Genomic DNA, 19,780 nt, shown 5'->3' on the forward strand with positions numbered 1-19,780 from the left:
CTACAAAGTGAGTCCAGGATAGCCAAGGCTACACAGAGAGACCCTGTTTCGAAAAACCTAAAAAAAAAAAAAAAGATATTTGTTATGTATATGAGTATGCTGTCTTCATGTACACAAGAAGAGGGCATCTGATCATAGTACAGATGGTTGTGAGCGACCATGTGGGTGCTGGGAATTGAACTCAGGACCTCAGGAAGAGCAGGCAGTGCTCTTAACCTCAGAGCCATCTCTTCAGCCCATGGCAACTGTTCTTAACTACCTAGATGCCTCTCCAGTGTAACGAACATGCTTTTTAAAATAGTAGGGTCTGGATGAAGATCAACTTCTGATCCTCCTGCCTCAGCTCCGGAGTGCAAAGGTTACAGGCACCTGTACCCATGGCTTTGTGCACAGGTAGCCAGCACTGTGTGGAACTACTTCCCCGGCCTTACATACTGATGTTTTAATAAACTTTTAATTAATTAAAAATACTTAGGCTTATTTTATGTGTAGGAGTGCTTTGCCTGCATGCATGGTGTCAAGAAGATCAGTAAAGGGTGCCAAATACCCTGAAGCTCTAATTACAAAGGGTTGTGAGCCACCGTGTGGAGGCTGGAAACTGAACCTTGATCCTCTGGAGGAGTAATTAGTAATTAATTGCTAAGCCACCTCTCTAGCAAAATGTGTGTGTGTGTGTGTGTGTGTGTGTGTGTGTGCACCTGCATACTATAACTTTAGTGTTATAGTCCTCTAGTTAAGCTGTTGTATTAACAACAGAGGTGCAGACAAAAGCCAAAAGCAACGAAAAAGCAGGTCCAATGAAACTCAGTCAGCGCCAGCAGGAGGCAGGGCCAGCGAGCACAAAGCGTGCCTCCATGTGCAGAGGTCAGAAGGACAACTTGTGGGAATTGGGTCTCCCTTCCACCATATGGAATCCGGGTGTGCAGCTCGGTGAGGCTGGCCTGCAAGAGCCCTCATCTGCTGAGCCGTGTTGCCAGCTCCTTCAGGGGTTTTTGTATACGCAGCATATAACTAAAACTCCCCATCAGAAATGCATACATCCAGTGTGCCTTCTTAGGGCAGATGTTACAATAGGAAGTGAAGACTTAGCATTTATCCAATTTGAGGAAATAATAAAAGGCAATAAAAAATGCAAAACTGGAGCTGGAGATATGGCTCAGAGGTTAAGAGAATTGGCTGCTTTTCCCAAGGTCCTGAGTTCAATTCCCAGCAACCATATGGTGGCTCACAACCATCTGTAATGAGATCTAGTGCCCTTTTTTTTTTTTTTTTTGGTTTTTCGAGACAGTTTCTCTGTGTAGCCTTGGCTGTCCTGGACTCGCTTTGTAGACCAGGCTGGCCTCGAACTGACAGCGATCCACCTGCCTCTGCCTCCCGAGTGCTGGGATTAAAGGCGTGTGCCACCACACCCGGCTTAGTGCCCTCTTCTGGCACAACACTGTATGCATAAAAAAAAATCTTTGGAAAAAAAATTGGATGCCGGGCGTGGTGGCTCATACCTTTAATCCCAGCACTCAGGAGGCAGAGGCAGGTGGATCACTGTGAATTCAAGGCCAGCCTGGACTACAAAGCGCGTCTAGGACAGCCAAGGCTGCACAGAGAAACCCTGTCTCAAAAAACAAAAAAACTTAGCCGAGCAGTGGTGGCGCCCGCCTTTAATCCCAGCACTGGGAGGCAGAGGCAGGTGGATCGCTGTGAGTTTGAGGCCAGCCTGGTCTACAAAGGAAGTCCAGCACAGTCAAGGCCAAACAGAGAAACCCTGTCTCATAAAACAAAAATATAAAATAAAATAAAATAAAAACAAAAATAAATAAAAACAAAAAACAAAATCTGGAGCTGTAGAGATGGCTCAGAGCTTAAGCGCACTGGCTGCCCTTCCTAAGCTCCTGAGTTCAATTCCCAGCAACTGCACGATGGCTCACAGCCATCTGGAGTGAAATCTGGCGCCCTCTTCTGGGCTGTAGGTGTTATATGCAGGCAGAACAATGTATACGTAATAAATGAATAAATCTTTTTAACATAGTTGAATCTATGTAGAGAGAAGGCAAAACTAGCACCTCGGAGAACACCCACGCTTTTGGGTAGGTGGAACCCGGGGCCATTAAGAAACCTAGGAGGTGCTGCCAGGTGGGTCAGAGGAGAGTTGGAACCGTGTGAAGTCACAAGATCTAAGGTAGGCAGGTTTCAGAGCGCAGCACTGAGTGTTGAGCAATAGGGCACGCAGCCTCGGGAAGCTGGGAGGCGAACGGGGACGCGCATTAGTGCTGTTCTTGCGGGCTTATTAGTTACTTTGGAAGGTGCAGCAAAAACGAGAAAGGGGTAAGCCGGGCTGCAGACAGTTACGCACGCTGGTAACAAGGTTCTAGAAAAAGCCTTCGGAGGAATTGTGGAGCATACACTTGCCCAGCACGCGCGGGGACCAAAGCTCCGTCCCTAGTCCTGAGTGGGAGGGGGACGGAGGAGAACTAGAGAGCGGCCCATGCTGCATTTACAGTAAGCCGATAACTGATGACGCAGGGGGAGTAATTATTATGTGTAGCAAATACAAGTTACAAACGTTTCATAAATAAAAGTCAATCCAAAGGGCGGGAGAGGCACCTGCTGTTCCTGCAGAGGACCTGAGTTTCGTCCCCAGCACCTACACGGTGGCCCCACAGACATCTGTAACTCCAGTTCCAGGGGGTCCAGTGCTCTCCTCCGGCCTCCGTGGGTGTCAGGCACCCACGTGGTGCACATATATATATATATGCAGGCAAGTGGTTGTACATATAAAATAAAATCTTAAAAAATAAAATGAGAAGCCAGGCGCACTGTGCACGCCTTTAATCCCAACACTCAGGAGGCAGAGGCTGGGGGATGTCTGTGAGTTCAAGGCCAACCTGGTCAACGAAGCAAGTCCAGGTCAGCCAGGGCTACACAGAGAAACCCTGTCTCAGAAATACAAAAACAAACAAAAAAATTAATTATGTATATAATGTATATACATATATCCATCAAAATCGGGATTGGAGCTAAGAATGGTGTTTCACACATATAATTCCTGGGGTGCCCAGGATCACCTTGATTTCCAGGTCAGTCTGACCTACACAAATAATGGCTTGCCTCAGAGAGGAGGACCTACCTTCTGAAATAAAGGGAGGTGACTTATTTACCAGCGCATGGGCTTTAGGAATGGGAGAAGGCTGTGTGAGCAGTGAGCAGGCCGCTGAGCAGATAGGCAGCAGTGCGGACGATGACGGGGTTATCTGATGCCCTGGGAAGGCTGAGGATGGGAGAGAGGAAACAGTCTTGGTAGAAACTGGGACAAATGAGAGAGAAATCCACAGAAGGGTGGAGATTTCAGCCGGCAACACCTGAGCTGCTTTCCTTGGCTGAGCAGGGGTACAGCCCAGAGCCTGGGTACCACCCCCACACCATGCTGACCTAGGCAACTCTGGGGCAGCGCACTTCCTCTTCAGATCTGGCACCCCAGTGGCTATTTTGGTTTTCCCTCTTATAGAGGCGCAGGAGGTCACATAGGCATTTACCCCTAAGCACCAACAGCTCCATCAAAGCTGCTGTGCCAAAGCAGAAGAACCTGCTTGTCTGGCCAGCTGGAAGATTCCACAAGGAGACAGGCACAGGGAGAGGTACCAAAGCCACTTCAGATCTGAACCTGTCAATGCCTCGAGGACGTTCCCTGGGAAGGCAGAGCCAGTGCCCCTCCACAGGCTTGTGTGCTCCCATCCAGAGGAGACTGTGTTCACAGACAGGGATGTCCTAGCTTGCTCAGTGGGTAAGATTTATGGTGTGCTTGAGACTCAAAGTTTTCAATTTACAACAGTCAGAAAAGTGTTTAGGTTAAAAAAAAAAAAGCCTTTAATCAGAAAGGATTTATTGTTCCTCAACACAAATACATTAAAAGTTAAAAAAAAAAATACACATAAACATATATTTATACAAATTGGGACTCAAGGGACAGTCGCAAAGCCTGGGCTAAGAGCTAAGGATCAGGCGCAACCGGAGAGTGACTGATCATCTGGGGCTCCGTGTGTCCTCTAGTCTTCTCTCTGCCTGTGACAGGTACAACACAGGGACAGAGGGACCGACTCCAGTCAGATGATAGCATTACAGGCAAACTGTGGCACCGAGGCGCCTCTCCGGACACTTTCTTCAGATCACCAGGGATGACAGGAGGCAGTGTAGTTGTTGGTGGGACCGGAGTGCCTGGGGCAGAGTGGGTGAAGGGCTGTCCTCCTTTCTGGAGGACAAGGATGACACCGATGCTGGCTCCTGTGGGGCTGTGGCTGGCGGCGGTGGCGGTGGAGCCTGCGGAACTGAGGGGAGGGTTGCTGACTGGAGTGCTATGAATCCAGGTGAGGCTCACGTCTGGCCATTCTGTGAGATGCCAAGATGCCTTCGGTTTCAAAACTAAATGTTCCAGCTGGGTCTGGCCCATCTTCTCCACGAGAGGACAGGAAGCAGGCGAGTCGCTGCGGGAGCTTGGGATGTGCTAGAGAAGTCGGTAAAGAGGAAGAACAAGAGTTAGCAAAGCTTACAGACGAGCCCCACTTAGCTCAGGCCTTTGCTTTCCTTGAGAACTCACTGTCCAGCGCAAACACACGCTGTTTTGTGCAACAGGTGTGTTCTTGCCAGGTGATGATTAAATAAAAATTTCAGCAATCAAGTCATGCTTCCATGTATTCAACACGCAGTGGGAGGTGACTCCGTGTGACAGACCGTATCAGGCCACCAACAACAGATACGGGAAAACAGTCCTGCAGCTCTCACTACTTATACAATGATTCCTGTTCAACTTTTTAAAGTATTTTTTGTGGTATTAAGAGAATCAAACCCAGGGCCTGCTTTGTGGCAGGAACACACTCTCATAAACCACACCCCAACCAGAGAAGTTTAAGTGAAATTTAATTTCTGTGTTGAAAGTTCTCATTTTCCATGTTCGGTTCTTTTATGAGGCATAATCCTTATTACCTAATTTTTCAATCAATTATTTTTCACATTAAAAACTACAGCTGTGCTGGGCGTGATGGCGCACGCCTTTAATCCCAGCACTTGGGAGGCAGAGGCTGGTGGATTGCTGTGAGTTCGAGGCCAGCCTGGTCTACGTAGTGAGTCCAGGACAGCCAAGGCTACGCAGAGAGACCTAGTCTCGAAAACCAAAAAAAAAACAAAAAAAACTACAGCTGATTTAGCTGGGCAGTAGTGGTGCACACTTTCAATCTGAGCACTTGGGAGGCAGGGGCAGATGGAGCTGAGTTCAAGGCTAGCCTGGTCTACAGAGTGAGCTTCAGGATAACCACCACACAGGGAAACCCTATTTCAAAAACAAAGGGGGAGAAGGAGAGAGAGAGAGAGAGACAGACAGAGACCCACTATAGACACATAAGGCTTGGTTAAAGATATTCTGACAGGAGTCAAAAGACTGAGAGGGGGCCAGGCAGTGGTGGCACACACCTTTAATCCCAGCACTTGGGAGGCAGAGGCAGGTGGATCTCTGTAAGTTCAAGGCCAGCCTGGTCTACAAAGTGAGTCCAAGGACAGCCAAGGCCACACAAAGAAACCCTGTCTCAAAAAACCAAAAAAAAAAAAAAAAAAATGGAGAGAGAAAGGTTGAGGGGCACAAGGAAGACAGGATCTGTAGAGGAAAAAAAACCTGCGGCATCTTCCTTTGTGAGTCACTTGGCCTGATCTGTGCAGAAAGCAGGTAGGCTTCAACAGGAGGGGCACGGTTAAATTTCGTGGGACCGCCCCTGCCCCCCAACAAAATGAAGCAACATCTAGGGTAAGTCTAAAAACCACAGGATTGCACAGTTAGGCATTCGCTTCCCTGAAGGGAAAAACAAAACAAACAAACAAACAACTTCAGGTCAATGGAGGGGAACATGCCTCCTGCAAAGTCCACGCCCTGACTGTTCATTCTCCCGTCGCTGCTCCCTCGGTTTTTAGGCCCTTACCTTGTGTAGCTGATGGCCGCCACTTCCTAAGGATGTCTTCTGCGCGGCTATATGAGGGAACCAAGTCTTTAACATCCCTTCCACTTGCAGCAAGGTCCCTAGATAACGCTCCCTTGGGGGGGGGGGGGCAAAAAAGGATATTTTAGAAATCATTACGTATGAAAAAAGAACCCAAGGGGAGTTGCCCAGGCCTCCTCCTTCAGTAAGATACTGAGGAGAGCGGAAAGGAGCCGAGGAGATTTACCCCATCCGAGGCTTCCGTAGAACACCTACTATGCGCTGGATCCGGTCCATGGCCACGCTCTGCTGGAAGCTACTTAACCCTGGGGTGAAAGAGAGGGACTGATGAGAGGGTCAGCAGCAGAGAGCTTGTCTGGGGGCACGCAAGGCCCGAGAGAAAAAGCAGAGGTGGGGACTGAGGCAAACGTAAAGGGCAGAGCTAGACGGGGTTCACATGAGGAAGTGCAAAAAGGGAACGGCCCTCGTCCCAAGGAGATATTTATATCCCCCCAGAAATGTAATCAATCAGGTTATTACCTCTGTCAAAGCGACCCATTTTTAGTCCATTCAGCAGGTCTGTGAGGGGCCGTATGAACCCTTGGAGTTCTTCACACTGGAGAAAAACAGCGCAAAGACTGTGGGACCCAGCAGTGGTTCTCCCCCCCCCCCCCTGCTTTGATGTTCTGGCAGCCAATAGCATCCTTTTAGGCCCCTTATCAGCCAGGTAGGTATTTGGCACCGCACTGCAATCTCCTCTGCTTTCTCTTACCTTTTGAGCAAAGAGCAGGTCGCCCTCTGTGGTACAAGCCCGGTTGTCTGGACTGGGCTCCACTTCGCCGTCTCTTGCTCTCCTGACTCCAGACCCTCGCTGTTCCGGATGGAACGCCGTGTGTTGGTTACTAGAAACCCTGGGTCGATGTCTGCAGCGGATAGGGCCTGGACTGGGCCGGGAATCTCCCCTCCGCTGGACAGCGTCCGACTTGAGCCCGTGGGCGTCCCTGCCCTCCCTCTCCTTATCAGAGGGAAAGCTAAAATCACTGTTCACAGGGGACGTGGAGAATGACGGGGAGAGAGAGGAAGAGGAGTAAGAAGAAACGCTAGATGGAGAATCCATAGGTCTGGGCGCAGGGGCTGAAGAGCAGACCGGAACCTGCAACTGCAGAGCAAAGCGAGGGAGTTTGAAATCAGAGTTGAAGGATTAGGAAAGCGACCGGGGCGTCCTCAACAGGGCAACGCGTTCCCACCCCCACCCCCCATTCTCAATAGAAACAAGGAGGGGGAAGAAAAACAACAACAACCTTGCTTTTCCACCCTCATTCAAAATCCAGATCGCCAGCCCACGCAGAGCTCTTGACCCAACACAGCCTTTCTTCCTCTTGGGTTCGGAGTGAATGCCCGACTTGACACCTTCCCCTCCGCCCGCCGTTCTAGGCTGTTCCCTGACAGACCTCCCAGTGAGCTTATCGACCTAAAAAACAAACAAACAAACAAAAAAAGACCACCGCCCGCAAGAAGCTGACCTGCGCATCAGAACCCACCTAAGGTCCCCGCGGGTACCACCCCCATAGACAACCGTCTCCCCAGCCTCCGCATCCCTCCCCATCCATCAGTGCGCACTGCGCCGGGTCAGTCTGTGGTCGCAGGTGATGCAATAACCTCCCAGCCCCGGGATCCGCAGTCTCACACGCCCAGGCTCCCGTCTGCTTACCTGGGTCCCTCGGCTCAGCCCCGGATCCGTATCCCAGCTCCCTTCCCCGGCCGGTGCGGGGTCTTAGCCGACCCACCTCCGCCTCACTCCGTGGGTCCCGCCCCTTCCCACCTCCTCCTCCTCCCGGACACGTGCGGCTCTGCACGTGCCTCCCCCTTCCCACCCCTGCGTACACACACCTCGTGCTCCCATTGGGCATCTTGCCGGCAACACGTGACGCCAGACCCGGACGCTCGCAGCCCATTCGCTAAGCGCGCAAGTGGGGGGGGGCTCGGCCAATAGGGAGGCAGCCGAGTGGTGATTGGCTGGAAGGGGAGCAGTCGATGCTCCGCCCGTACATGCGGCTCCTCCAGTGATTTAAAAAAAAAAGTGAAAATGATGGAAGGGGCGGAAAAGGGTGGAGCTCGTAGCCTTAAATATAGGACGGGCGCTGCGCGGCTGGTGTGTGCAGGGAGCGAGGGCCGTGCCACGGGGGCGGTGCCTCGGGACGTGGGGTGGGGGGGAGGGAGGGTCCCCCCCTCTTCCACGCGCCTCCGCGCACGGGCGCAGCACGTGGGAGCCGCCAGCAGCTCGTGTCCGCAACGTGTGTGACCGCGGACGTGTGACGCCGCCGGGCACCCGTCCCCTCCGTCGGCGGCTCGCCCTCGTGACTCCCCACGCTCCCGTCCTCCCCACCTCACCCCACCCCACCCCACCCCCAAGCCGGGTGCCTCCTGCCCTGCTGGGCGAGCGAGGAGGGTGGGGACGGCGGCCGGAACACCGCGTCCTCTCCTCTCCCCTCCACTCCCGGGGCTCCCGCCGCGCGCCCTCTCCTGCCGGTTCTTACGTAACGTGCGCTGCACGTTCCCGGGTCGGATGCCGGCGCCGTCCAGGCTTCAGAGGTCAGGACCGAACTCGTCCCTGACTTTTCTGCTCCCCTCTCCTCCCTTACTCTCCCCGCAGTCCCTTCGGATCCTTCACGCAGAATTCTCTGGTTGTCAACACAGGGAACGGAGTAGATCCCCACCCCCGACCCTCAAGGTTATGGCTTTCTCTCCGGCTTCAGTGTGTTTGTTCCTTTAGGAAGGAAAAGAGTTGAGTCGAGAGTTTTTTTTAAGAGTCGCCAGCAGACGTTTACACCCGCTGCAACTTGTCATAGTTGAAGGAAACAATGCAGAGGACCTTGTAGACTGAAGGTAACAGAGGGATCGCGAGGGGGCGCTCTAGTTCCGATTGGGGTCGGATTCCACCCCGGCTCCCCCCCTCCACCCGCATAATGTTACTGAAAGAAAAGTTAGACAGGGATATATAAGTCATGGTTTGGAGAATGCGTGATTATTTTAAATAAATTCTAATACTTTTTACTTGTAATAGCAATGTGGTTATTTAAATTTAAAAAAAGAAAGAAAGAAAAAGGATTTCTAAATTAAGTCTCAGCACTCTTTTTCCCCAAACACACACAATTCCTTCTAGTTGATTGATAACTAATTCAACAGTTAAGTTTCTCTGTGTAGCCCTGGCTGCCCTGGAACTCACTTTACAGACCAGGCTGGCCTCGAACTCGGAGCAGCCCCTACACACCACCTCCACCCCGAGTGCTCGGATTAAAGCTGTGGGCCACCTACCCTGGCTTCTAATTCTCTTTCTGATCTGCCATTCATGCCCCCAAGTCTTGGTTTGGGTGTCAGTGTTGCCTTTAGAAAAGACTCTCGTTAAGAAGTAGACAAAAGTAATGCTTTATTTTTCATCCAAATTCTTGCCAGACTCTAGTCCGAGGAATCACAGCAGCCTTCTCTCACCTGGGGATGGGGGGGGGGGGGGAGAATAAAAAACAGGATCAGGGTGGCTGGCTCAGTGTCAGAGGACACACTGCTTTTACGTAAGAGCTAAGTTCAGTTCCCAGCACTGATGCCAGGTGGGTCGCAAACTCCCAGGGCCTCTGGCCTCCGAAGCACCCAGACTCCTGTGAAAATACACCTCCCCTGCACATACGCATAATTAAAGACAGTAAATACAACAAGAGCAGGAAGCCGAGGCGTCGCCTTGCTCCCAGCTATCTCTAGGTGAACTCCACAGACGTCATGTTCTAAGGAGGATTTCTCTGTTCTATTTGTTGAGGAAGATGTGCCCCTTTATGCCTCCTTCCTCCTCCTCTGAACTTTGCCTCTCGCCTCCACAGGGTTGTAGGACACACCCACAGGGTTGTAGGACACACCCACAGGGTTGTAGGACACACCCATTTTGACCTCTGGCACCTGCTATAACTTCAGACCTGGCCAGAATGTAACCGGCTCTGATTTTTCCAGGCTTGTGAGGAGTCTGGAAAAGCCTTCTCCATCCAGCCTGCCTCTCTCCTAGGAGGTCTTGAAAGTCCCCCCCAGATACCACCCCCCCAAAAAATGACATTACAAAAGCCTTTGTTTCAACATCTTCCACATTTCTTCAAGATCAGATACTTAGATAGTTCTAAATTTGATCCTGCTTCCTTAAGCTTATGAGAACTGCCCAGGTAAGAGTTATTTTCTGGAGCTAGAGAGATGGCTCAGCAGTTAAGAGAGCTGGCTGTTCTTCCAGAGGATGAGGTTTAATTCCCAGCACCCACATGGCAGCTCTCAGAACTGTCTGTAATTCCTCTTCTGGATCCAACGTCCTCACAGACATACATGCAGGCAGGACACCAATGTACATAAAATAAAAACTAATTAAAAATCCTTTAAAAAAATAATTACTTCCCAGCACCCCCACCAAGGCCAGTGGCTGGCGGCTGCCCTCTTACCTTCTATATAAAATGCATTCCACCTTGAAGGAGGGTCCCTAGCAGAAGACAGGACAGAGAACTCTGCAGACTGGACATGGCATCATTCTGTTCCGGACTCTGCTAAAACACCCAACACACACACACACACAGAGTAAGCCATTGACACCCTTCCCAGCAGTCCCTGCTCCCCCTCCAGAAAGACCTCTTTACACTAACCCCTTTCTTCCTTACCTCTGGTCTCAAAGGAGATTGGCCCCTCCCCCCATCACAGTAAGACCTCTTCCTATTTGGGAGGCCACAATTCTGATGACATTGAGTGTTTTACCTTTTGTGTGCATGACATTGCGCTAGTCATCACTGTGCTGGGTGCTTTGAGGGGTTATAAACCGGACTTTGTTCCTGGGCGTAAGAGCGGCTTGCCTTCTATGCTCCAAATTTTAAAATGTGGAGTAGCTGGATGTGGTTGAACACAAATGGGAGGATTGGCAAGCAGAAGTCTGACAGGGTCTCTCTGTGTAGACCTGGCTGTGCTGGACTCGCTGTGTAGACCAGGCTGGCCTCAAACTCACAGCGATCCGCCTGCCTCTGCCTCCCGAGCGCTGGGATTAAAGGCGTGTGCCACCACAAGGGCTTCCTCATTCTTGACATAGGTTTACTTACACCCCAGGCAGGCCTCTGCCTTTGCAGTCTTGAATACCACACCCAGCCTTGCACACTGTACTCACTCTTCCTCACTAACTTTCTCTTAATGACTCACACTGCACCCTTGGGGGCACCCATGGCTCCTTCTCTGTAGGCTTTCGCTGGCTTTTGCTTGACTATATCAAGCTTTCTCTTCCAGTCCCTGTAACTCAAACTTGGCTCTCCGCCTGCATCCTCCATTTCCTTGGCTGACTTCTCTTCCTCCACTGACTTAGTCACTGGCCCTTTCTACTTTCCCAGCTGTACCTTTGCCCTTAGGTCTCTACTCCCGATCTACTGACCCACACAGGACTGTGCACTGTGTCATTTCCCTCCTAAGCCGCTCTGGCTGCCAGTCTAGTCACAACCATTTTCCCAAACATGTTCATTAGATTTTATTCAGTTTCTCTTGTGTAGCCCTGGCTGGCCTCGAGCTCACAGCGAGCCGCCTGCCTCTGCCTCCCGAGCGCGTGCTGGCAGACGTCTTCGCCATCTCACTGGTCCCCTCCAGCCGTGATTAAAGTCTGTGAGTTACTCTAACTCTCCTGGTTTATAAGACTGTCCCGGAAGGGAGGCATTTTATTCTAACGTTACTTTTTCTCTCTCTCAGTATATACCGCTACTTTCTTAGCGCAGCCCTTTAGCAGGTCTTCTGAGCTGGGACAATTTCCCACTACTGCGTCTTAGATATACAGTCAGATGAAGAGTTTCCTAAATTTTGATTCCATAGTCCAGCCAGAAATCTCAGACTCTGATGTATACAATGTCGCTAAGCAAAGATTGGCCTTGTCCAATTTTATTTTACATTTATTTATTTAGGTGGAAGGGCATGGGGTGTTACATGTGTGGAGGTCAAAGGCTAACTCTTGGAATCTCTTCTGTTCTTTTACCAAGCAGGTCTCAGGGACCAAACCTGGGTGAGGTCCTCAAACTTGCCAGCGAGTGCCTCTGTTTGAGAAGCCATCTCACTGCTCAAAAGTTTTCTAAGACAAAGTCTGTTGTAGCCTTGGCTGTCCTGGAACTTGATGTATATACCAGGCTGGCCTTGAACTCACAGAGGTCCGCCTGCCGGTGCCTCTAGGCTGCTGGGATTTAAGGCATGTGCTACCATGCCCAGCCAATTTCTTTTCTTTCTTTCTTTCTTTCTTTTTTTTTTTTTTTTTTTTGGTTTTTTGAGACAAGGTCTCTCAGTGTTAGCCTTGGATGTCCTGGAGTCACTTTGTAGACCAGGATGGCCATGAACTCACAGCGATCTGCCTGCCTCCCCCCCCCACCCAGTGCTGGGATTACAGGCATGCACCACCATGCCCGGCTCTTTTCTTTTTTTTTTACATAGAGTCTTATGATGTCACTCAGGCTGGTCTCAGTTCCATCCAGGATCCTCATGGATGGCCTGTTCAGAGTTTTTCTCCTCATAACCCTCTCCTGCAAGAAAGCCTCCTGTCCCCCACCAACCCCACATGGCGAAAACTTAATTCTTGAATTTCCTGTGCGGCCCAACCCCTGTACATTTTTTTTTCAGATTCATATACTGTTCCCCTCTGCAGACTTCCCTTTTGTCATACCACAGTCACCAAAAATAGCTGTTTGTTCCTGCTTCTTTTCTACCAACGACTTTTTGTTTTGTTTTGTTTTTCGAGACAGGGTTTCTTTGTGTAGCCCTGGCTGTCCTGGACTCGCGTTGTAGACCAGGCTGGCCTCGAACTCACAGCGATCCGCCTGCCTCTGCCTCCCGAGTGCCGGGATTCAAGGCGTGCGCTCCCAAGTTGGTTTTATCAATGTTTTATTACAGCAAAAGAAAAGCAAACTAGAATACCTTCGTGGAAGCATCAGTTAAACACTTGGCTTCTCCTCTCCACCCAGACCTGCCCTCTGTTCGCTTTAGGCCACCAGTGCTGGGATCTGTCTGGGTAAGAGATGTCACAGCACTGCCCTCCTCCTTGGTCCGCATTCGACTCACCGGCTCCGTTGTCCCTCGTTCCGTCGTCACTGGTTTTGTTGTCGTCATTGGTTCTGTTGTTGTCACTGGTTGTGTGGTTGCAGGGTTCTGATGGTCCACGGGTTCTGTGTGGGGACTGAGGGTGGTCTCTGCTGCTCCCGTCGTCACCTCCTTACTCAGCTTGCTCTGCCCTCGGTCGAGTTGAGGAACAGCTTATCACTTCTTCCACCCAACGTCCCCACGGATGCTCTGGTTAGAGTCGCCATCTTTCCCTACACACTCCAACCCCACGGGGACTAAAACCCAAGCCGAGGGGTTGTCCGTGCCTGGTGCTAGCATGGATGGTGTCCACGTTCCGCTTGACGAGTCCCTTGACTGCGCTTCCTTTGAGTGTTAGGAAGCCGACTGGGCTCTGAGCTCCTCTCCCAGCTGTAGTTTTTTTTTGTTTTGTTTTCAAAACAGGGTCTCTCTGTTACAGCCTTGGCTGTCCTAGAACTCACTCTGTAGACCAGGCTGGCCTTGAACTCACAGAGATCTGCCTGCCTCTGCCTCCCTGAGTGCTGGGATTAAAGGCAAGCGCCGCCGCCACCTGGCTCTATCAGATTTCTTTTTTGTTTTTTTTCCCTTGAGATGGTCATATTATATAGTCCTGGTTGGACTGGAACTTGCTATATAAGACCAGGCTGACCTTCAACCCATGGTAATCCTCCTGCCTCCGCCACCTCCCAAATGCTGGGATTATAGGACTGGACTACCACACTTAGCCCCATTTTTAGCACCTCCCAGTTTCTGTTTGCCTGACCCTCTTAGGTAGAAAAGGCACTCACCAATCTATCCTCTGACTCAAACACAGAGTAGTCAACAGTGAAGTTTACATTAAAGTCATCTGGAGAGGAGAAAAAAGAAAGAAACAGGAGGGGGCTGGAGAGATGGCTCAGTGGTTAAGAGCACTGGCTGCTCTTCCAGAGGTCCTGAGTTCAATTCCCAGCAACCACATGGTGGCTCACAGCCATCTATAATGGGGTTTGGTGCCCTCTTCTGTCATACATGCAAATAGAACACTCACATGAATAAGTAAATAAATAAATATATTTAAAAAAAAAAAAAGAAAGAAAGAAAGAAACAGGAATGAGGGGAAGAGGCCTCGTGCTGAGAATACCTCAGCCAACCTCGCTGCAACATGCATTGGTACAAATCTACTTCTAGTTAGCGCTAGTGTTAAAATGCTTGTGAATTAGAGCTGGCGAGCTGGCTTAGCAGTTAAGAACACGGAGTGCTCGTTCAGAGGACCTGAGTTGAGTTTCCACACCTAGCGGCTCTCAGCCCCTCCTAACTCCAGCACCAGCGGCATCGGACACCTGCACTCTCATACAAGACACACCTCTCTGCACACGCATAATTGAAAACAATAATGAAAACAATCTTTTTTTTTTTAAACATCTGCGAATGTGTATGGATTTATACTGTTTTTGTTTTGTTTTGTTTTTTCGAGACAGGGTTTCTCTGTGTAGCTTTGGCCATCCTGGACTCACTTTGTAGACCAGGCAGGCCTCGAACTCACAGCGATCCTCCTGCCTCTGCCTCCCGAGTGCTAGGATTAAAGGTGTGCGCCACCACGCCCGGCAGATTTATACTGTTAATCTAGTATATAAAATAATTTACAAATTGGAAAAATTTCAAATTGTCCCAACTATTTTCCCCAAGAATAAAAACATAGTGAGCTTAGGGTCTGGAGAGATGGCTCAGTGGTTAAGAGAACCGGCTGCTCCTTCAGAAGACCCAGGCTCAGTTCCCAGTAACCACCCGTTAGCTCAAGACCATCTGCAGCTCCAGTGCCTGAGGATCCAGTGCTCTAGTCTGACCTCTGCGGACACCAGGCACACCCATGATGCACAGACATACTCACTAAATACTATTACACATAAAGTTCTTACTTTTTCCTCTCCGACCCCCCAAAAAAATCATGAGCTTGAGAAATAATACCAAGAGTCTTGATAGGTTTTGTTCATAAGCAACATTTGGTCGATCCTGCTCTTGTGTCGCCAAGTGAAGGGGTGATCTTGGAACTAAGCGGTCCCCAAATCTCTCTCTACCCCACGTCACATACGCACCATAGTTGTGGGTCACTGTGTAATAATAATATGCCACTTGGTAATAATCACTCTCGTCCAGCTCTTCGTCAGCCTGGTCGTATTCCTGCCCTGCGGGGACAAGAGTTACAGGTCAAAAGCATCTGGAGCTCCTTAGCAACCACACACATGGAGCTGAGCATCTGGAGCTCCTTAGCAACCGCACACATGGAGTTGATTTCAGATCTCCCTGCTCTCCTTCCTGCCTCCTGTGGAGAGGTCTCCTTGCCTCGGAACCTCTAAGCCTGCCCAAGTCTCCTGGCTCCCCGCTTCAGTGAGGCCAGTACTCTGCTTTCAGTGCACAACTCCCAGGACAGAAGCTCCAAGGGAAATGTAAACTCTTTAAAAGTGGAAGGCAAGGGGCTGGAGAGATGGCTCAGAGGTTAAGAGCACTGGCTGCTCTTCCAGAGGTTCAATTCCCAGCAATGACATGGTGGCTCACAACCATCTATAATAAGATCTGGTGCCCTCTTCTGGTATGTAGGCATACATGCAAACAGAACACTATATAATAAATAAATCTTTGGGGGGAAAAGTGGGAGCCAGGTGTGGTGGCGCCTTTACTCCCAGCACTCGGGAGGCAGAGGCAGGTGAATCACTGTGAGTTCGAGGCCAGCCTGGTCTACAAAGTGAGTCCAGGACAGCCAGGGCTACACAGAGAAACCCTGTCTCAAAACAAAACAAAACAAAACAAAACAAAACAAAAAAAACCCCAAAACCTCGGTTATGTGGGCTGGAGAGGTGGCTCAGAGGTTAAGAGCACTGTCTGCTCCTCCAGAGGTCCTGAGTTCAATTCCCAGCAACCACATGGTAGCTCACAGCCATCTATAATAAGATCTGGTGCCCTCTTCTAGTGTTCAAGTATATATGCAGGCAAAACCCTGTATATATAATAAATAAATCGTGTTTTTAAAAAAATCAACGCCTGGGCTGGAGAGATGGCTCCTCCAGAGGTCCCGAGTTCAATTCCTGGCAACCATGGCTCACAACCACTATAATAAGGTCTGGTGTGCAGGCACACATGTATATGTAATAAATAAATAAATCTTAAAAAAGAAAAAAAATCAAAGCCTATAAGCCTCCTTCTATCACCTTCCTCAAAATGAGCCAGCTGGACTGTCACCCTCTTTTTCTTCCCTCCCCAAACCAGCAATGTGTGACTTAACTGAACCCAGAGCGCGACACACCCCTCCAGCCCCACAGTAAGGACACAGGACTTAAAGCCGAAGGGACAGCAAGATATACCTGTTGGGCTAGAGGACAAAGGGGAAGGAGCCGAGCTACCCGTGGGCGATACCGTCCCTGAAGGCAGTCTGTTTCCCCATGCCAATTTATAGTTGTCTTTTTTTTTTTTTTAAGACATAGTTTGCTATGTATCCCTAGCCAGCCAAGAACTGATTTTGTAAAGTAGCCTAGAAGTCACAGGGGTCTTCCTGTTTCTGCCTCTTGGAGAGTGCTGGGATTAAAGGAGTGAGCCACCCTACCAAGCTTGGTTGTTGGGTTTTTTGTTTTTGGTTCAGGGGGTATTTATTTATTTACTTGTTTTTGAGGCAGGGCTTCTCTATGGAGCCCTGGCTGCCCTGGAATTTGCTTTGTAGACCACGCTGGCCTCAAACTCACAGATCTGCCTGCCTGCTCCAGAGTGCTGGGACTAAAGCCGGGGGCCACCGTGCCCCGGGTGAGGGGTTATTATTTCTTTGGGGGCTAGACAGGAACTCACTATGTAGTCAAGGATAGCCTTTAATTTTTGGCCCTTTCCTCTCCATGTCCCAAGAGCTGGGCGAGCATGTGCCATCAGGCTTGCCTCTCACACCTATGTCTTCCCTAACAGAAGGTTTTATTTATTTATTTTTTTTTCCCTTCTCCTTTGTGGGAAGGAGGTACTCCGGCTCCTCTCCCTCCCTGGACTTCCAAGAGCCCCACCTCCCTCCTTCACCGAGCCTTACTCTTCTGTTCAGCCTTGTGGTGACAGAAACAGAAATCTGAGTTCAGGATCGATCGCTGGATCGCTGAAGGAATTCTCTCTAGGGCTCCATCCCCCATCTGCCTTCTCTTGGACAAGACTTCTCCTCAGCTTTGCTCTGCCTTTGACTTCCTGGCTCCACCTTCCAGATCTCTGCTCTGCTTCCAACCTTGGACTCCAGCAGCTGAGAAAGCACTGCCCCTCCCCGCTGAAATGCCCACTTAACCTTCTCTTTATATCTTTATTTCTGATTCCATTTATGACAAAAGGCCTGGTACAAAAGCTCGGGGTCAGAAGTAGACTTACCCAGGATGAGTGGCACAGCAAGCAAGGCTATAAAGAGGACATCCATTCTGGGGTTTGCACTATCGTTGTGAGAGTCAAAAGGAAATTGCACTGTTTCCCACCACACACTCACCCCGCCTCCCCCCCCCCACAACCCCTCCCTGCAGTGAAGCTGGGAAGGAGCTGGATGATTCTTCTCCCAGGGGGCAGAACTCTCCGCCTACTCAGCCAGTAGATCTGTACCACAGCTGTTGGACTGACCGGCAAACCTGTGTGATGGATGCTAAACTCATTACTCCTGGGGAGCCCAGAGCCTTGGATTGGGTCCACTCGGGACTTCCACTGCTGGGATCAGAGTTTACTCTCAACCTTCCCCAAAATTCACCTTCCCTTTCGCAGTCCTTAACTCACGGTTGGCATGCAGGATTGCTTTTTCTTCCTCCGAGGGAAATGTGAGCTCCTCTATCACTGTGGGAAAGACAGAGGAGCGGGTGAGGGCTTCTTTCAGACTGTAAATAAACTGTGCCTCTTCTCCGCCTGTCTTGGCTGGGGGATGAGAGGAATGTTTATGGACCATTGTTGGACTCCCAAATTTCCTCCTGCGTTGCTGCTGATAAAACTCTGACCGGCCTTGGGGGAGAAAACACAGCAAAGCAAAGCAAAACAAAACAAAACAAAACAAAACACCTCACCACTGTCAGATCCAAAGGAAACTCTAATTCCCCAACCTTCAAAAGGCAGTCCATACATCCAGAAATGAGCTCAGCCTGAACTACATAAGTATTTCTGGGAGTTAGATTAAAAACCAGCGTTCCAAAAACAAACAAACAAATAAACAAACCAGCATTCCTTTGGACCTTGCGAGGCTGGCTCCCCTTGGCCACATGGCGTCATTTCCTTCACCTCTGGCACAATGGTTACCTGGGGCGCCCATGAGTATATCAAAGCTCAGCCGGCACGCAGGCTTCCTCAAGTATCTTTGTTTGTTTTGTTGTTGTTTTTCCGAGACAGGGTTTCTCTGTGTAGCCTTGGCTGTCCTGGACTCGCTTTGTAGACCAGGCTGGCCTCGAACTCACAGCGATCCTCCTGCCTCTGCCTCCCGAGTGCTGGGATTACAGGTGCGCCCCATACTCACCCTTCTTATAGCCCAGCTATTCTCTCTGTTGTTGGCTTTTGCAAGTCTGACTATGTGCACTCAGTCCTCATCCGCAGCTACTCTCCTGCAGAGGGCCGTGGGCACAGCTAGTCTCTCTCTCTCTCTCTCTCTCTCTCTCTCTCTCTCTCTCTCTCTCTCTCTCTCTTCTCTGCTCTGAACTCTTCCAGATACACCTGGCTGTCCTCTCTCTTAACAACACCTTAGCCAAACCATGGAGTGGTCATGTCGCCAGTTTCTTTACTGCACGCCCTCGCACAGCCAAGGCCGGTCCTCTTCTCTCCACTGTGTTGATCCTGATCACCCCTCCCCCCACCTTCTTGGAAACAGGATGGAAGAAGAGAGGAAGCAGATGCTGTGCTCTGCTGGGCGCCATGCCCATCTTCCACTTTCAGACACATGGCACGTTCCTTATCACATTCTGTCTGCTTCTGCGTCCTGTTTTCATTCAGTTCAATTTAGAGGCAGCAGCATATTTATTGGGCACAACGAGCTAAGGCTAGTCTGTTAGGCAATTGAGACCTCACAGACAAGAAAATTAAAAACCAATACACCGTCACCGCCCTTAATCCCAGCACTTGCCATGAAGAGGCAGGTCGACCTGTGAGAGTTTGAGACGAGTTTGCTCTACATAGTTAGTTACAAGACAGCCAGGGCTACGAAGAGAGACTATATCTCAAAAATAAATAAATAAATCAAAAACAAAAACACAAAACCAGGAGCTGGAGGGACGGCTCAGTGGTTAAGAGCACTGGCTGCTCTTCTGGTAGACCAGGGTTCCACTCCCAGCACCCACATGGTGGATCACAGTCATCTGTAACTCTTGCTCTGGGCATCTGATGCCCTCTTTTGGCCTCCCAGGGCAACAAGCACATATATGTTGCACAGACATGCATGACACAAACACCCACACACATAAAATAAATATCAAAACAAAAACAAAAAGAAACCAAAACCCCACATGCTTACTAAATACTTGCTCAGCATCTAAAGAGTCCCTTGGACACGGCTAGCGTGTGCGGAACTACCACTCCCAGGACAGGTTGCAGACAGGACAACTGCTAACAACCCACAGAGAAAGGAAAGTCGGCTTAAATCACCAGCCTGTTGAACTCAGAAGCAGGACTCACACAGAATCTTGAACATTGGCCACCTAACTTTGAGGAAAAGATGTACCTGGTGACTTTTTTCAAAAACCTGTTTCCCCATCACCCCCCTCCCCAGCTTACCT

General features: G+C 50.0%; 2 protein-coding genes across 9 annotated transcripts; both read right to left on the reverse strand.

The window, feature by feature from the left end:
- Positions 1-3,857: 3,857 nt before the first annotated feature.
- Positions 3,858-8,664, reverse strand: CIART (circadian associated repressor of transcription). 4 transcript variants are annotated; one of them, XM_084769607.1, is made up of 8 exons: positions 8,489-8,664; positions 7,842-8,009; positions 7,253-7,422; positions 6,724-6,991; positions 6,492-6,567; positions 6,199-6,277; positions 5,955-6,066; positions 3,858-4,492 (listed from the first exon to the last, which is right to left on the reverse strand). In XM_084769607.1, the coding sequence occupies exons 5-8, from the start codon at positions 6,508-6,510 to the stop codon at positions 3,983-3,985; spliced, it is 720 nt and encodes a 239-aa protein (XP_084625733.1). In that variant the 5' UTR covers positions 6,511-6,567; positions 6,724-6,991; positions 7,253-7,422; positions 7,842-8,009; positions 8,489-8,664; the 3' UTR covers positions 3,858-3,982. The 4 variants fall into 4 exon arrangements, with proteins under 4 accessions (XP_084625733.1, XP_084625731.1, XP_084625732.1 ...); XM_084769605.1 differs by lacking the exons at positions 7,842-8,009; positions 8,489-8,664 and adding an exon at positions 7,663-7,797 and having other exon boundaries at positions 6,724-7,110; XM_084769608.1 differs by lacking the exons at positions 7,842-8,009; positions 8,489-8,664 and adding an exon at positions 7,663-7,797 and having other exon boundaries at positions 4,204-4,492; positions 6,228-6,277; positions 6,724-7,110.
- Positions 8,665-9,361: 697 nt separating this feature from the next.
- LOC311590529 (uncharacterized protein C1orf54 homolog) lies at positions 9,362-18,161 on the reverse strand. Of its 5 annotated transcripts, XM_084769621.1 has the most exons (7): positions 18,089-18,161; positions 17,808-17,864; positions 15,131-15,220; positions 13,847-13,905; positions 13,041-13,205; positions 10,418-10,519; positions 9,362-9,440 (listed from the first exon to the last, which is right to left on the reverse strand). In XM_084769621.1, exons 1-6 carry the CDS (start codon positions 18,144-18,146, stop codon positions 10,421-10,423), a joined length of 528 nt encoding a protein of 175 aa, XP_084625747.1. In that variant the 5' UTR covers positions 18,147-18,161; the 3' UTR covers positions 9,362-9,440; positions 10,418-10,420. The 5 variants fall into 5 exon arrangements, with proteins under 5 accessions (XP_084625747.1, XP_084625746.1, XP_084625745.1 ...); XM_084769620.1 differs by having other exon boundaries at positions 10,418-10,516; positions 17,808-18,128; XM_084769619.1 differs by having other exon boundaries at positions 17,808-18,126.
- Positions 18,162-19,780: the final 1,619 nt, after the last annotated feature.

This window comes from Acomys minous (assembly GCF_964271855.1).
Source record: "Acomys minous genome assembly, chromosome: 19".
Taxonomy (NCBI): domain Eukaryota; kingdom Metazoa; phylum Chordata; class Mammalia; order Rodentia; family Muridae; genus Acomys; species Acomys minous.